Genomic DNA, 17,915 nt, shown 5'->3' with positions numbered 1-17,915 from the left:
TACCGAGTGCCTACTATGTGCACAGCACTGTAGTAAGTGCTCCTCTAACTTAGGAAATCAGGTTTTCCACCTAAGATCAATTGATAGCCTGTTTGTGAAGCTGAAATTGATTAATCGATGGCATTTTTTGAGCGCTTACTGTGTGCGGAGCACTGCACTAAGCACTTGGTGGTGGAGTACAAGAGAGTTGGTAGACACCCTCCCTGTTCAAAAGGCGTCTATTAAGGGAGTCTGTAGCATTTCAAACCCTTTAAATCATTCTTCCCCCTTTCCCCATTCTTTAATCTTCCCTCAGGATCCTCTCCAAGTTCGCCTCCTCTCAAGTTGGGGGAGCACATAAGTGGGCAAGGTTTTAACAATCAATCAATCAACGGTATTTACTGAGCACTTACTCTGTGCAGAGCGCCGTACTAAGCGCTTCGGAAAGTACAATATAATAGAGTCGGTACAAGATCCCTGCCCACCAGGACCTTTACAGTCTGCAGGGAGGAGCCTGATCATTGTGAGCATAGTAGAAGGGGTTTGTTTCTACAAATCACATTTTTTTCAGCACTTCCCAAAATAATACTTGCTTTTAAACTCCTCTTCATTTCTGATTCACGCTCACCTTATGGTGCTTCACTACTACTGCTATAGCCAGTTAGCACTTTTAATTGGTTCCACAAAAATAGGGTGTTAAGAGAGAGAGCACTAAATGAAGTCATAAATGAAATATAAAATATGAGGTACGGTGCATCATGTAAAGCTCTTGGGTCTAATGCTGGCTGTGCTTCTTGCCTGCTGTGGGACCTTGCGGCACGTCGCTTCTCAGTGCCTCAGTTTCTTCATCTGTGAAATAGGGATTAAACACTTGCGTTCTCCTCTTTAGTTTGGGAATCTCAAGTGGGACAGAGACTGGTGTTTGGCACATATTCACTCATTCAGCTGTATTTACTGAGCGCTTACCATGTACAAAGCACTATCATAAGCCCTTGGGAGAATACAACAAACAGACACATTCCCTGCCCACAACGAGCTCACAGTCTAGAGGGGGAGACAACAGTAACTGCTTGGCATATACCATTATATTGTGTGCTTGAGACCTTAAAAATTCCCACTAGAGTATTGATAAAAAACCACAATATATGCTCATATAGCAATGTAACTGTACCTATATGTTTTCAAATTCAATTTTTCAAGCACATATAGAGCATTTTATTTTTTCTTCATTTTCATATCCTACTGAAAAAAAGGAAACATATTCTAATAGACTCAGATAAGTTTATGCTAAAAGATCGGCTCTTATCTGGTCTAAAACTGAAACGGGCTATAATCTCTTTCAGTCAAAATATTTCAAAGGGAGGGGAAGAGGTTAAGACAATGTAGAGTGGAACTAAAATCATAATTCAGATAAGGGGGTATTATTCTAGATATATATGAGACCTATTTAGTAATAGCAATAATGATGATGATGATGATGATAATAGCACTTAAGTGTCTACTATGTGTCAAGCAGTGTACTAAGATAATCATGTTGGACACAATCCCTGACTACCTAGGGCTCCCTAGTTTATCAATGATATTTACTGAGCGCTTACCGTGTACAAAGCACTGTACTAAGCACTTGGGAGAGTACAATGCAACAGAATTGTCAGACACATTTCCTGCCCATATCGAGTTTACAGTCTAGAAGGATGAGTCTAAGTAGAAAGGGAAAAGGATTTAATTCCCATTTTACAGATGAGGACACTTGAAGTGCACAGAAGTTAAGGAACTTGCCTATGGTCACACAGGAGTTGGGATTAGAACTCAAGTGCTTTGGCTCCCGCGCATTGGTTTCTTTCCACTGGGCCACAAGGCTTCTCTGTGTACTTCACTGCATATCAAATTTGTTGCTCACAGAGAAATATACCTGCACCACTCCAATGAGGATCTCAAAATTGGCAGTGCCATTTTGCAACGCTGACCAGGGCAAATCAAGAAATTCACATTCGACATTCACCTTACCTCATTAACGTTTATCTTTGATTTAGCTGAGGATTCTAAGAACGCACAGTTGTTCCATTGTCTTGCTAGGTTCTGGCCTTGTTCCTTTCCTACAACTCTTTCATCTTCCAAGTCACACTTATTCCCAACCAGAATCATTGGCACCTAAAAAGACATTTGGTGTTGTTGAACTGTATCAGAAGAGAACAGATTCCAGATCGCAAATCTGTGGTCCCTGTAAATGTGAACAGGCTTGGCCCCGGGAAAGGAGAGAGGAGTGATGGGTTGTGCGTAGGCAGGGAAGTACATAATACAGAAAACAATTTTGGCTACGAATTTCTCCTCAATGGGACGAAACGGAGCTTGAGTGAAATGTTTCCTCATTCACCCGTTAAGTGCACATAACCGAAACACCCACAGGGCACCACGCTGGCTTCCCTGATTTCACATCTAAAGGCTCAAAAGTCATATTAATTTTGCTTTTTGTGGCGTTTCTCCTTGGCCTCCTTCCATCCTTCTCCCCAAGTTTTATGACTAGGAAGTGCTTAGAAATGTGACGCTTCTGGTGTCAGGAACACAGTAATCTCCAGCTAATCGTCCCAGGGTGTGTGGGCTCTGAGCAAAACTATTTTCATGAAGTCAAACTGGTGGGCAAAGATTCCGAGAAGCTGTACAGATCACACACAGGACTAAAGTAAATAAATGCAAAGGGCCACTAAGATTGAATCGGTGAAAGGAGGGCTTGTGAATATTAGGGCTTGGTCTCCATAAAATCTCGCCCGTACTCTCCGCCCCCTGTGACTCGCCTATCTTTCCCAGATTTATCTCAAGAGATCTCTTGCTTCCTCTCAAAATCTTCTCCGGCCACCTGTGTCTCCAATCGAATCCCTTCGCACCTTATTAAAATGGTTGTCCCCATACTTCTTCCCTCCTGGCCTGCCACCTTCAATCGCTCACTCTTCCAATGGCTCCTTCCCTACTCTTTTCACACACAACCATGCATCTCCCCTCCTAAAAAAAAAAAAATAAAAAATCCTTCCTTGATCCCACTGCCCCTTCATATCTGACAAGACTACTACTCTCCCCTCCTAAAAATCACACCTCCTCCAAGAGGCCTTCCCTAGGTAAGACTTCATTTTCTTCTATGTTGCCTTTGCACCTGGATCTCCATAGATCCTTTAACAACTTGATATTCACCTCTCCCCCAGCACTTCATCTACCATCCTAACTCCACGGCACTGTTCCCTCCCCAAGCACCTAGTACAGGGCTTGGCACACAGTTCGGGTTCAAAAAATTCAAGTGACTGACAGATTGACTGTACTCTGACCTAGCTCCTTTCATTCCCTCTTCATTCAGTCTCTCTTCTCAATGTCCTTTTCCCTTACTTGACTTTTTATCTTGTCTTAAAAGAGAGCTCTGTCTCCCTTTTTCTGCTTTGTCTTCTCTAATCCTTTTCTTTTGCCCCCAATTTTCTCTTCTCAGTAGTCCTTCTCCACCACCTAGATTCGCTTCTTCCTCATCTCCTCCTCTAGGCTGTAAGCTCGTGGGTAGGGAACGTATCTACCGACTGCTGTACTGGTCTCTCCCACGCGCTTGGAACAGTGCTCGGCACACGGTATGCGCTCAATAAATGACTGACTGGGCACTGGCCCTTTTATCCTCCTTTATGTGGTGAACCTCAGCTTTACTGAGCAGGACTGGGGCATTCCGGAAGCCTGCTAATCTACACTTTATGTAGCGCCATGATGAAAGAAGCCCAAAAAACACCGAAAGAGGGGCACGATCGAGGTTTCAAAAATCAAGGACAGACCTGCGACAGTTTAGGAAACCAACTTACGTCGTCGGTATCTTTAACTCGAAGAATCTGTTCTCGCAGATCTTGTAAGTCGTTAAATGTGGACTGTGCTGTGATGGAATACACTAATGCAAAGCCCTGTCCGTTTTTCATGTACAAGTCTCTCATTGCTGTAAATTGTTCCTAGAGAAAGAAAAACATGTTAAGGCGGGCGACATTTTAACGCTCAAATAAATGAACCAACAGTTCTAGGTGCACAGTGTAGGGAAGCAAGTAATTATAGATCATTGGAGGTGACGTAATAGTCTAAGTATCATTTCTTGAACCCAATTTCAAAGTAATAAGCAACCCAAAAGAAATGCATGCCTTAATGCACAGAATTAAACAGTAAGAGGTGATGCATCCCCCTGAGCAATGGATGGGGGAGGGAATGGAGGGAGGGGTCACACGTTTGTGGTCCTTTGGGTTTGAAGGTTTTACTGGAAGTCAAAGTGTGTGGACTTGCCAATCCACTACATGCCCTTTGTTCTGCTGATGCAACTGCTGCTTACAATACCCTTCACTGTGTTCAACCTTCCGCTGGGTCTCCTGACCTTCTGAAACCCGTGCCCAAGGTGAGCGGGCCTTCTGATTGCTGGGACAGGCCAGTAATCCGGGGGCTATACTCACTCACTCGGTACGAAGCTACACTAAGTTATGCAAGCTATCTGACCACCTTCCAAAAACTTTGATACTGCCCTCCTTCCTTGCACGTGCTCTACATGGCAGCCACTCGGGAATCTGGCCATCAGGCATTTTCCCCACATTTCCCCACGTGCTCTGAGCACTCCTGCTATTGGTGAATTGATTGTGGTCGGGGACCTTTCTGTTGTGGACGCAGCTATCGGTCATTGAACGTGGCTGAGGGAACACTGATGAAACTGCCTTAGTTACTCAGACGGTTGAACCCCACAACTTTTAAACTTCAATCTGGGGTGTAGTTTGATGCCCTATTGCCACCACCATAAGGTATGGTATAATTACTCACTTCTCTACACTGTGCACCTAGAACTGTTGGTTCATCTCCCAAGCGACACGTTTGCCTTCTTAGCTTGGCTTTCTCTGACTTCTCGGCTCAGGCACCTCTGGGGTACATCGCTCTGTAATTTGGTGTCAGTTTTAAGATTGGCATTGCCAAAGAAAAATCTGGTACGGTCTGGTGCAAAACCTGATTTTCCCATATCTACTGCCAAGGTAAACTGCGGCCCTGACTCTGTGAAACGATATCCCATTGTCTGTACGCTGCCTTGGGAACCGGCCTTTTCACGTCCAATCCTTAGCACTTAACCGGTTCTTGGTGACTGGACACCGATGACATCGATAAGACAGATTTCTGGCAGTTTCCAGAGAGAGCCTTTTCACCTTCCTTCAGTATGGGGATTACGATGGTGCATTTGACAATCTGTGATATTTCTTTACAGTTCCAAATATTGAAGAATAACCCACGCAGGTATATATGGTTGCTTTTTGTTCCAATAATGCCACCAGAAGCATCGTTTTACAGCCTAGGCATCTTCCAATTCATCATATTGGACTGCTTACGTGCGCAGAGCACTGTACTAAACAGTTGTGAGAATACGATTATAACCAAGTTGCTAGCTTACAGTTGGTTGGCCAGTTCCTGAGTCCCCTACTGCGTGTCGCACTGTAGGTTTCCTCCATGCTACGATGATGTGAAGTTGATGTGTTCTTTGTTCTGCTGCCAAAAGTTTCTATACCGGAGCCATTTTAATCCAACCAACCTTGATGTCACCGTGCCATATGTGCTAGTCTTGGTTGTAGTCTGAGGGGTAGGATTGAGATGCAATGTGGCCAGGTGGATAGACCACATGCCTGGGAGTCAGAAAGACTCGGGTTCTAATCCTGGCTTGGCCACTTGTCTGTGTGAGCTTAGGCAAGTCACCTCACTTCCCTGGGCCTCAGTTGCCTCATCTGTAAAATGGGGTTTAAGACTGTGAGCCCCATATGGGACATGGACTGGGTCCAGGCTGATTAGCTTATATCTACACCAGTGCTTAGTATATAGTAAATGCTTAAAAAAAAAGAAGGATCTCAGAGTCTATTCTCTATTCAGGATGCTATTTGGAGGTGGGGTTCCCGCTTCAAACAGAGGTCACTTTTTAGGAGCCATTTTAGTGGTCTGGTTGCAGTGCAGTTACCCGGTGGTTCTGCTATCAAGTGTTTGGAGCCTATTAGGCAGTGGTCAGTCCAGTCCTTGGCGGTTTGCTGTAGTCATCCGAGTGAGTGGCAAGCATTTGGAGTGTACAGGGCAACGGTCAATCCCACCCTCGGCCGTTCGTGTGGCTGTGGTCATCTGAATGAGTAGCACGCATCTAGAGTGTGTTAGGCAATGGTCAAACCAGCCTATAGCACATCAGGTGGTTGTAGTCATCTGCAAGTGAGCTGCAAGTTTGACTTCTGGATAATAGGATTACTGAGCTGGCCCTGCTTCGAGCTTGAATTCATTCACGATATCGTTTCCTGGCACGGGAAGCAGAAGGCTGAATCGGCGAGCTCAAACTTTAGCCCTCTCACTAAGCGCTAAGACCAACGCTATTTAGCTTCCCAAGTCCATAGGGTCTGACTTTGCTCCCGGCACATTTTGGCATCACTTTCCCACTCTGAGTTGAAACACCCAACTCCGCTCAGCTTCTGAGATCGGGATGATGCCCTAAGCTATCCAAACTTTCACTGGAGTGGGGTCACATACTCTGGTAACGAGAGCAAAGCACTTCTGCTACAGGAGCAGGTGTAGGGGCACTGATTCGTTAGCTGCTTAGTCTCGGGGTCTCCCCAATCTCCTTTCGACATGGAGAATGGGTCATTCGTCAAGAAGGATTTCCCCTGCAACTATGCCCGGAGTCTGGAGAGAATGCCAAGGAAAGATAGGAGGATGAGCTTTTTCCCCTCAGACTTCCCCCATGCCTGCAGAATTTATAAGACCCTCTCAAATGTCAGTTCTCTGAATTCTCCTGGCGCCAGAGAGCCCATCAACATACCACCGTACCCTATCTTTTTGCTTCCATCTTCCTTCAGAGGCTTCCCTTAAGACGTGAGGAATCATCTGCAGCACGGGATGGTGGAACCTTTGTGGCCCTTTCCTGCCTAGCAAGCTCTAGAAGGCAGTCCATACATTCAATTTAGGGTGTTTAAATTTTGGAGGACTTCTAAGCGACCAACCTCACTGTGTACATGATTCAATACTGACTCATGTTTACAGGATGCTTCAAAATAGTGATCTATTCCCTTATTCCAACCCAGATTTCCTGATCCTGCATCAAGTCCCAACAAGGTGTAAAGTGACAGGCAGATGATTAATATCCAGGAGCAGAGACCCAAGAAACATTCCTTTAATGGAAAAGACTAACATAAAGCATCCCCAACCGCGACCAAATTAATTTAGTAAGTTGTAGGTAAGTCTTTTCCAAAATGCAGCCTTCGAAAAGTCTGAACTGTTTTAACAGGTGTCTAGAAAACGCTTACAGAAATGTTTCGCCAGATCAGAATAACTGCAAGTTATGATGGATATAGGGTCATTTAACATACCGTTCCTGCCGTGTCCAAAATCTCAAGCATACACTGTTGAGCATCTACTTCCACTTGCTGAACAAGGGGAGAAAAAAAAGAGACAAAATTATAAAAAGATCTGCTCACCTTCTATACCTGCAAGTCTCTTAAAAATAGCTGCTTTAGCTCTCATTATAAGTGCATCCATCAAATGGCAGTCCCCTAAAGATAACAACCAGGCTTTCTCTTTAAGTTTTGAAAGTTCTTTGAAAGAAAGAAATCAGAAACAACAATCCACGTAGCTTTCTAGCATGTGGCATCTCTTCCGGGGACTTTTCAATTTCCCACACCACACACATTTTTCTTTGTTCTCTGCCTTAATTTTTACCTTTTCAGGCATATTTTTCAGGTATTTCATCCCACCGTTGAAATATTGAAGAAATCGTGCTGCTCTGTGGGCTTGTGAGCTGGTTCTGACTGAGACGAAGAGTTGGGAAGGGCGCCTCCCCCACCCCCATATTTCCCCAGTGGGCTGACGTCTGCTAAGGGAGAAGGGGGAAACCCACAATCCTGGGACACTGACAAGTCTGAGATCTCGAAACACAAACTACCCAAAAGAAGAAACTTGGGGTAAATCTGCCCGGCTCTTCTACCTGGGACCTGCCCAGCTCTTCTACCTGGGGACCTGCTTCAAAACCACCAAAACTAATTTGGCAGAGTTTGAGACAATTGTAGCCCATTACATATTCTGTTCCTCTAGATATTTAATAAATTATTAAATTAATAATTATTAATTATGCCACATCCACTTCACACACCAAGACAATGTTAAATATCAAGATAAAGTCTAAGCCACGTTTACAGTGAAAAATATTTTGGGAAAAGTCTTGTTTTATCTGCCAGCCTGAAACGCAACTGATAAATACCTTTCTGTACGAATCTTCTATCGTAGGATCATATTTTTCAACAAATATTCCTTGGACAAACTGCACAGTCTGAAAAACAAACACAAATCAGCCACACTCGCATTTTCCGATGCATCTAGAGGCACAGGAACAGGTTAGAACAATTAGCACCCTTGGTTTTGCCGGTACCTGTAAAGTCACTAACTCTTGTCAACATGTGCATTTAAATTCAAACTTCTGCTCCCAAAGAGCATTAATCTTGAAATGGTAGATTTGGGTTGGGCATTTTCTTCCAAGCTTTGTGTTTTTCTTTAAGAAAGTTGTAAATTCCACTTTTAATGATATCAGAGTGCTTTACAGTATTTAAATGGCCAAATGCTGAGGTACTAAATTCATTCGTTCATTCATTCAATGCTATTTATTGAGCGCTGAGTAATAATAATAATAATAATAATGTTGGTATTTGTTAAGCGCTTACTATGTGCCGAGCACCGTTCTAAGCGCTGGGGTAGACATAGGGGAATCAGGTTGTCCCACGTTGGGCTCACAGTCTTAATCCCCATTTTACAGATGAGAGAACTGAGGCACAGAGAAGTTAAGTGACTTGCCCACAGTCACACAGCCGACAAGTGGCAGAGCTGGGATTCGAACTCATGAGCCCTGACTCCAAAGCCCGTGCTCTTTCCACTGAGCCACACTGCTTCTCTTGTGAGCTGAGTGCATGCAGCACTGTACCAAGCGCTTTGGAGAGTACAATACAACGATAAATGAACACATTCCCTGTCTGCAACGAGCTTGCAGTCTAGAGGTTGGGAGACAGACATGGCCTAGTGGAAAGAGCACAGGCCTGGGAGTCAAAGGATCTGGGGTCTAATCTTGGCTCTGCCACTTGCTGCTGTGTGACCTCGGGCAAGTCACTTCACTTCTCTGGGCCTCAGTAACCTCACCTGCAAAATGAGGATTCAAATACCTATTCTCCCTTCCACACAGTCTGAGCCCCATGCGGGATATGATTATCTTGCACCTACCACAGCGCTTGGCATATAGTAAGCTCTTAAATACCACAGTTACACCAAAGGGAGCAGTTTGACTACCTAGGCTTACTTTTTTTGCTCTTGCTGGATACTAGAGCATGGAGACAAGTATCCAGGAACCAGGGATGACATGCACTACCAATATATTTGTTGCTAGTCAATTGCTTGTGTTCTTTAAGGATGGCTTCTCAACAAAATATAAAAACGATAGCAAAAAGGTATATGAGATTAAATTGACTTAAAAAAAACCCAACTATACATGCTTAATCAAAAGCCCATTTAAGAAACCATATTTTTTTTTTTTTAATGGCATGTTAAACGCTATGTGCCAGGCACTTACTAAATGCTGGGGTAAGTATTAGCTAATCAGGTTGAACACAGTCTCTGTCCCATGTGGGACTCACAGTCTTATTCCCATTTTACAGATGAGGCAACAGAGGCTGAGAAAAGTCAAGTGACTTACCCAAGGTCACACAGCAGATAGGTGGTAGACTCTGGACTAGAACCCAACGGCTTAGTGTTGAAGCAGCGTGGCTTAGTGGAAAGAGCCCGGGCTTAGGAGTCAGAGAACGTGGGTTCTAATCCCGGCTCTGCCACTTGTCTGCAGTGTGACCTTGGGCAAGTCACTTCACTTCTCTTTGCCTCAGTTACCTCATCTGAATGGGGATTAAAAGTGTGAGCCCCATGTGGGACCTGATTACCCTGTATCCTCCCCAGCGCTTAATAATAATGGTGGTATTTGTTAAGCGCTTACTATGTTCTAAGCGCTGGGGGGGGGTACAGGGTGATCAGGTTGTCCAATGTGCTTAGAACAGTGCTTGGCACATAGTAAGCGCTTAACAAATACCATTATTATTAACAAATATCACTATTAAGTCCTTCTGACTCCAGGGTCTGTGCTTTAACCACTAGACCATGCAGATTCTCATTTCTAACAGAATAAAGTAGTACATGGTTCCCACACCAATTCATAACATTCCAGTTCACTAATGTAGAGAGACAGGTATCGGCATCAATATAAACCTAACAGAAGCTTTAAAATGCACTGAACTAGAAAACTAGATGCTGATTTACACTCAGTAATCTAAGCCTACATCTCAGAAGGAGCAAGTTCTGCCTGTCAGTGACTTTGCTGGAGATAAGAAGGGAGACTACTTACCAGGGCTGACTTCCCAACGCCTCCTGAGCCAAGAACAACTAGCTTGTACTCACGCATGGTGCAAGCCTGTAGTCAACGCCCCAGTACCTAAACAATCAAAAGAGAGCCAACGTAAATAAAATACTTAGACCACATCCCAGCAGCAATAAGTAGGCATGTTGAAAATTTACTTCTGTGATTTGGAATTTCCAAGGTTTAAGGAAATCGATGCATAACTCAGTGTGGCTATCCTGCCCAACTTGTTGAATCATACGCAGTGAAGAATCACCTTTATTTTTAGGGTCGTTAACAGGGTGTCACCCTGTAATTTGGATTTCACTTGAGTTACATTTCAATTGATCAATTGTATTTATTGAGCGCTGTGTGCAGTGCACTGTATTATGCGCTCAGGTGAGTACCGTACAACAGAATTAGCAGACATGTTCCCTGACCATAACGAGCTCACAGCTTAGAGCGGGAGACCGACATTAATATAGGGTTATTTCCTATGCTATGGAATTTGAGCGCTGAAATTTGGCTTTCTGTTCATTTACCTGCCGTGTATTGGTATCACTGTCCAAGGCCTAGGTTTTCTACCACCATTTTACTACTATGGAAATCAGTAACGAGAGGCCCCTTTAATGATAATCCAAGAATTTTACTGCAAGTGGAACACACTGCTGGGTGTTAACTGCAGATCTTGGCAACCTGCCACAGAATATCTTCAGGGAAAATTTAACCAGGAGGCCAATGGAAAAACGTAATAAACTGCCGCCGCGAAGAAACGAAACCAACAAGTAGGAAGCAATACATCTGTAGTTTTACTAAACCATATACACGATTGAAGTGGCAGCAATATCCTCTATTAGCTGAAGCAATACCAAGATGTCTTCCAGAGGGAAAATTCAAGGAACGATAGAGCGTGCCCAAAGCCTCTTCTAAAGAAAGATGCACCATGATGGTAAAGGAAGTGGTGAGTCCTGGTCTCCAAATCTGGCAATGAGAGATCTCAAGTCTTGTCAAGCGTGGATAAGTATTCACTGGGGACTGGCCAGTGGACCTTATCTGCAGCACTTTCCAGTTTGGGGGACGACTGGGAACTGGGTCCATATCTCATCCATCTTCCCAGTGAGCTCTTTGTGGGCAGGGGTGGTGTCAACCAACTCTACCGTGTTGGATTCTTCCCAAGCCCTTAGTATAGTGCTCTCCACCCAGTAAGTGCTCGGTAAATATCACTGGATGATCCGTGTACTTTCACCCGCCCTGCTAGGCACTAAATAAATACTATTACTATTACAGCTCCACAATCAACAGAGGGAAATCACAAAAATTGTAAGCAGGCCTTGAGTGGCCCCTTCTCTAGGCCCACTTGCTGACCACTCTAGAGATGTCTAGATCAGGTGACTGTCTCAGTTTTTTTGGAAAATAGTAGTATAGGTGTTGAAACGACCATTTTTTCTTTTCTTGTGTGTTGAAATAATACTAACAAGTCCAGGAAAATCACTACTGGAGTGGTACTGGCAACGTGAACTATCGAAGCCTATTTATTATGTTCAAACCCTGCAGTTATACCATTTTGGATCAAGTTAAACTGTTTCAGTTCTGAAAGAGGCATATTTAAAGTATTAATTACATAACTGTAAACAGACTCAGCCATTTGTAGCGCAAAAAAATAGCCATGGGCATTTTTTGATAATGCAATTATATCAATAGATTAATAATAATAATTGTGAGGTGCTTACCATGTGCCAAACTGTACTAAGCACTGAGGTACCCACAAGATAATCAAGTTGGACACAGTTCTTATCCTATGTGGGCCTAACAGCTTAAATATGAGGCAGAACAGGTAATTCATTCCCATTCTGCAGATGGAGGAAGAGAGAAGCGCAGTGACAAGTACCGGGATTAGAACCCAGGTCCTCTGACTCCCAGACCCTTGCTCTTTAGGCCAGGCTGCTTCTCAATTTTTGATTCAGGAATCTCAATTTCATTCATGAAATTACCGTGTTTAAAATTAGCAATCTGTTCCCGATGTGTTGAACTAGTTTGGCAGCAGTTACTCAGCGGATTTCCAATCTATCGTCAAAGAAAATCATAAATACTCTAAATCCTCATATTGCCTAATTTTAGATGACAACCTTGCTAAGATTTGCCTGAATAAGAGACAGGTCATCAAGTCCAATTTACAAAGGCTAATTTGGGGAAAAGGCAGAAGCAGGAAAGAGAGAACCAGCAAGGGCCTTAAACCTTTAATGTGAACTAGCTTCGGCCAGAATCAAGCTGTCTTCTCATTCAGCCTCAGGTGATAAGAGGACAATGAAATCTTGGAAAAAAGTGGAAAATAATTTGCATTTAAAAGGAATGCTAATTTGTCCATTTGCTAAACCCCCGGCTTAACTCCTGGCCTACAGCCAAATCTTCTCTAGTGTCAGGAAGCTGAGGAGACCAGCGCCTGCCCTTGGCTGGAGTCCTGGGAATTAGCGTCAGTGTGTTTCCCAGCAGTTCGGGATTAAAACCATTCTGGAAGGAGAGAGAAGAGGAAACGAGGAATGGGTGGGAGAAATCTGGGGAAGAAGCCCACGCAGGCCAAGAGAAATCGGAGAAGTTAAAGCGACACTCCCAACTTGCCCCCTCCCACATACACTTAAGAACTGTGCTTAAATTAGTCCAGAATTAAAACAAAAATGATGAAACAGATCCTAGAACCCAACCCATTCCATTAACCCAGTTACTCAGAAATATTTCCCTTGGACTGTGAGCCCAATGCGGGACGGGGACTGTGTCCAACCTAATTAACCTGCATCTACTGCAGCGCTTAGAACAGTAGTACATATAGTAGTAGTAGTAGTACATATAGTAAGTGCTTAGCACCTACCATTAAGAAAGAGAGACTGCGGTTTTCTGAGAATTAAACACCTATGCAAAATTTTCAGGGAAAAATGGAGAAATGCACATGAGGGAAGATTTCTGTAAATAGAGGGAAACATGCAAGCCTTTGGCAGCACTGTTGGGGAGGTTATGGAGGTGTGGGCTTTGTCTACACTGGATGAACCCCACGATGTAATTAAAATAGCCCCTACAGAATCTTGGGCTATAAAATCTTACAAAAAACCCCTACAACTAGACTGACCAGCAGTCACTTCTTTAAATGTGAAAGATGAACCAGATTTTATGACTTTCAATTGAGAGAAAACACCAAATTTTGAGGAGAAAAATATGACTCAGGAGACAGAAGTAATTAGAGCACCTTGGAAGAAAGCAGATAAACTGGAGGAAAAAAACCCTCCCAAAACATCTACTGTCCCTCTGGGTACAAGTTTAACCCATTTTCTCTTCTCCTGTCCTTAGTGGAAATGTAGAGCAGTCACACTAATGACATCTGCACAACATCCCTTTATGTACTTTAAGACAATGCCTCTCTGTTTCTCTTTTCCAGGCCAAGTAGTCCCAATTCTTCTACTTTCCTCAAAGTTCCTTATTTTTTTTAACTCCTTATCATCCACTTTAAACTCTCTTCACCAGCTCTCTCCATTTTCCATATCTGCTCTCTTCACCTACTACCCCTTTATGTTCCTCTCAAACCCCACCAGTCTATTCTAACCCCAATTCCATGCTCCCACTGTCATCCGTTCTCAAATTCACCACTCAGTTGATCAGTCACATTTACTGAGCATTTACTGTGCGCAGGGCACCGTACTGATCGTTTGGGATGGTACAACATGTGAGACCACTGGGTACGGGCTGTCTCTAATTATACTTTCCAAGCGCTTAGTACAGTGCTCTGCACAAAGTGCTCAATAAATATGACTGAATGAACGAATGAACAATACAAGAGACATTTTCTGCCCACAAATGAGTTTACAGTCGAGCTCTCGGTCCTTCTCACTTCTCGCTACAAGTCTTCAACTAATTAACAGCATCTCACGTCACGTAAACCTATCAGCCTCTTTAGTCCTACCTCCTTTACTCTTTGTGTATCAGAATGAACATTCACTTTACTCATTCTGATTGCACTGCTTCATGATCATTAAGAAGATAACCGTCTTAATGTCGATTTTCCCCATTAGAGGGAAAGCTCCTTGTGGGAAGGGATGTCCTTCCCTAAGCGAATTCATATGTGTTCAATGCATACCACCCTATTTAATCCATTCCTAATCGCGCTTGCTGCTCTTCCAGGATTTCTCTTCAGGATGCCCAATCCGGGTTAAAATTCTCCATTGAAGGCCGAGTAGCTTTGGCAGGAAGCCATTAAAATTCATTTCATTAATTATCTGGAGCAGTAGGCCAGTCCCACATTTTCTCAGGCCCCTCTAGACTACAATCTAACAACCGCTTCCCTCCATGGACACCGGCCCTTTTCTGTCAGGGTGGTTTTGGTTTGCTTCTCAGATCTCCAAGCCTGTCTGAACTGGGAAACAGCCTCCCGATAAGCCTCACTCACGCTTGTGGTCTGTGGCTCAATCTATCCTACCTACACACTCGTGGGCTCCCTCCACATTTAGATATACTGACATTTTGGTCTTCCCTATTAGCCTTGGGAATGGTTTTGTTTCAGTTTTATTTTTTTTTAGCACTGGCCCAAACATTTCATACAACGCTATGTTCTCTACTCAAAGGGTGTTTGATATGTAGTTTAGACCAGTTGTTTGGACCCTCTGTAGAAGTCCTGCCAACACGAGGGCAGTGGCTCAATGAGATGACCATTGAGTAACAGCATGCCCTGCCTGCAATCAACAATTCAATCAGTCAATTATTGAACACTCCCTATATGTGGAGCTCTGTACTAACAGCTTGGGAGAGTACAACACAACAGAATTGGCAGATACGTTCCCCACCCGAGTTTACAGTTTGAATGGTTCCCCGGTTTTTCGGACTACAGAAAATAGCTTGATGGGGTGACTATGAGCTCACTGTGGGCAGGGAATGTCTACTGTTATATTGTACTCTCCCAAGCGCTTAGTACAGTGCTTTGTACACAGCAAGCTCCGCTCAATAAATACGTCTGACTGAATAAATGACAAGGCTCTAAGATAGATTTTACCAATGTCTACTGAACAGAAAAATACCCACTGCTGCCAAGGGCTTCTTATTCATTAACATTTCACAGAAAACCAGTCTGCAAATGTTTCAAGTTCGTTCCATTTCTTTCCAATGGAAACAATGAACTGTAAGCAGTTGCAAACTATTTAAAACTGGTTACCATGTGGTAGCGTTAATGAAACAGAAGTGTCACAATGGATAATGCCGAACGTTAGCAACAAGGTTTTAGTTCCCCACATCCTTTTTGAAACTGCACACTATTTCAGCTGTTTTATAAACCCCCACCCCTGCCCTGCCCCAAACTACTTGTTTACACCTGAAGAAACAATAGCTGACACCGCAATATTTTGGTAAACACCTACCGATTCACTCTCCTCTCCTAACAGTCCCCAACGGGCATCTCTCTCGACACCACCTCACTGTGACTCATTCTAAACTCCAAAGCCTCCAACCTGACTCACACCCTTCTTGTTGCCTGGAATTCCACTCCCCCGCCCTGCTTTCAAATCCGCCAGACCACACCTCTTCCCATTTTCAAGGCTTCTGAAACCCCACATCCTCCAAGAGCTCTTCCCCAATTAAATTCTTCTTCTCCCCAGGTCATAGCCTCCCTGCAATCATCTCAGCATTTTTGCTCTCCTGACTTTCTTCCACTCTCTTCTGGCGTCGCCCTGACTGGCTCCCTGCATCCTCCCCCCCTCCCGCCCCATGGCACTTATGTCCACATCCATTATTTATTTATTTCTATTAATATCTGTCTCCCCCTCTAGACTGTCAGCTCGTTGTGGGCAGGAATATGTCTGTTATGCTGCACTCTCACAAACGCTTAATACAGGGCTCGGCACACAGTAAGCGCTAAATAAATATGATTAACTGACTTCTCCCTGAACTTTTAGCACGGATCATGCTTACAGATGCTACTGCTTGGGAATTTCAGTCTTTCATACATTATTTTCTTCTGGATTGAAGCTCCTTTTAGGCAAGGATCATGCCTTCCTTCTATAGTGCTCTGCACACAGAAAGTGCTTTATAAATCAAATTGATTGACAGGGGTGTCTGTTTGAGCAATTAATGGAACTTTAAAAGAGCCTCTCCACTTGAGGTGAAACGGTTTCTGGCATGACAGGAATCCTATTTGGACACCAGATTTGCTGCATCCCTGAGATTAGCCTTGCTTCACTCCACTAGGGATGGGGAAAACTCTCAAAGCTGCGCCACTTGTATCATGGGCCAGTCATATCTTCACGGAATGCCCTGAGACCGTAGATGCATTTTTTTCAGTAGTGTCCTATCTGTTGCCAGAGTCCAGGGCTACTAGTGATGTCTGATGTTGCTTGAAGGTTATAGGCAATTCACGCGATTGTATTTATTGAGCGCTTACTGGGTGCAGAGCACTGATACTGGTCAAAATGAATGTCAAGACGCTAAGTAGCTTGGGCTTTCCTGTTTCAGTGGATAAAAATGAAGAAAGTTTCTGCAATATGTACAGGCTAGTCTAAGTTCCCTGCAGGCCAGATGGAGCTGGTTGATTATCAACTGGATAACTCTGGGCTATGATGGTCTTCTAGGTGTACTATTAGGCCAACTTTTAGCAAATAGGCTTCGAGTACAGTACAAGGTGCTTCAAAGTGAAGGAAAGATGTCTTTCAATGCCTATGTTAGACCCAAGACATTTTTAAAACCAGGTCGGCCCACCTGCCGATCACCTATGATCACCTATGGGGTTAGATACAGGCTTCGTCGTTTTCAGAGGGTGGAAGAGAGGGATGGAAGAGAGCAGAAAGTACACTCCCAGATCAGAGAAGTCAATCAATTTTTAATCAACCGACAGTATTTACTGAGGAGCACTAGACTACGCGCTTGGGAGAGTACAACACAACGGAATGAGGAGACACATTCTCTGCCCAAACGAATTTACAATCTAGCATTGGTATGCTTATAAGTCTTTAGAAGAAAGAATCCATAAACCAAAATTAGCTTTGCTTACTGACTTTGGGATTTTCAATAAAGGAAATGCTTAAAATCCTTTTTTCATGAATTCTGGGCTAAAATAAGACACCTTTATTAACATTCAAATATCTTTAAGTGCAAAAAAGTAGAAAGAACTTTAGAGGGGACTAGGCTACAGCTAAGGGAGTGAGCACTAAGGGTGGTTGACAAAATAACCACAATAATAATACATATGTGTCAAACACTATTCTAAGAGCCGGGGTAGACACAAGATAATCTGGTTAGACAGTCCCTGCCCCACATGGGGCTAACAGTCTAAGTAGGAGGGAGTAGGATTTAATCCCCATTTTACAGATGAGCAAACAGAGGCACAGAGAGGTAACTTGCCCAAGGTTATACAGTAGACCAGTGGTGGAGCTGGGATTAGAACCCAGGCCCTCTGACTCCCAGGCTTGTGCTCTATGCCCTAGCCATCCTGCTTTCTGCTTCTGGCTTACTGTGTGCAGAGCTCTGTACTAAGCGCTTGGAATGTAACAATTTG

At 43.7% G+C, this 17,915-nt stretch overlaps 1 protein-coding gene across 1 annotated transcript in view; it reads right to left on the bottom strand.

The window, feature by feature from the left end:
* The window catches only part of RAP1B (RAP1B, member of RAS oncogene family), a 38,595-nt gene that overhangs the window by 3,484 nt on the left and 17,196 nt on the right, over positions 1–17,915 (bottom strand). The window contains exons 2-6 of the mRNA XM_001511313.5: positions 10,406–10,492; positions 8,234–8,302; positions 7,347–7,403; positions 3,804–3,944; positions 1,987–2,130 (exon numbers count right to left, since the gene is read on the bottom strand). Of these exons, the coding sequence (XP_001511363.1) occupies positions 1,987–2,130; positions 3,804–3,944; positions 7,347–7,403; positions 8,234–8,302; positions 10,406–10,462 (468 nt within the window). The 5' untranslated portion in view covers positions 10,463–10,492. The remainder of the gene's footprint in view (positions 1–1,986; positions 2,131–3,803; positions 3,945–7,346; positions 7,404–8,233; positions 8,303–10,405; positions 10,493–17,915) is intronic.

The sequence above is a fragment of the Ornithorhynchus anatinus genome, chromosome 14, assembly GCF_004115215.2.
Source record: "Ornithorhynchus anatinus isolate Pmale09 chromosome 14, mOrnAna1.pri.v4, whole genome shotgun sequence".
Taxonomy (NCBI): domain Eukaryota; kingdom Metazoa; phylum Chordata; class Mammalia; order Monotremata; family Ornithorhynchidae; genus Ornithorhynchus; species Ornithorhynchus anatinus.
Note: the sequence above shows the minus strand (reverse complement) of the source record. Positions and strands in the feature narration are given on the sequence as shown.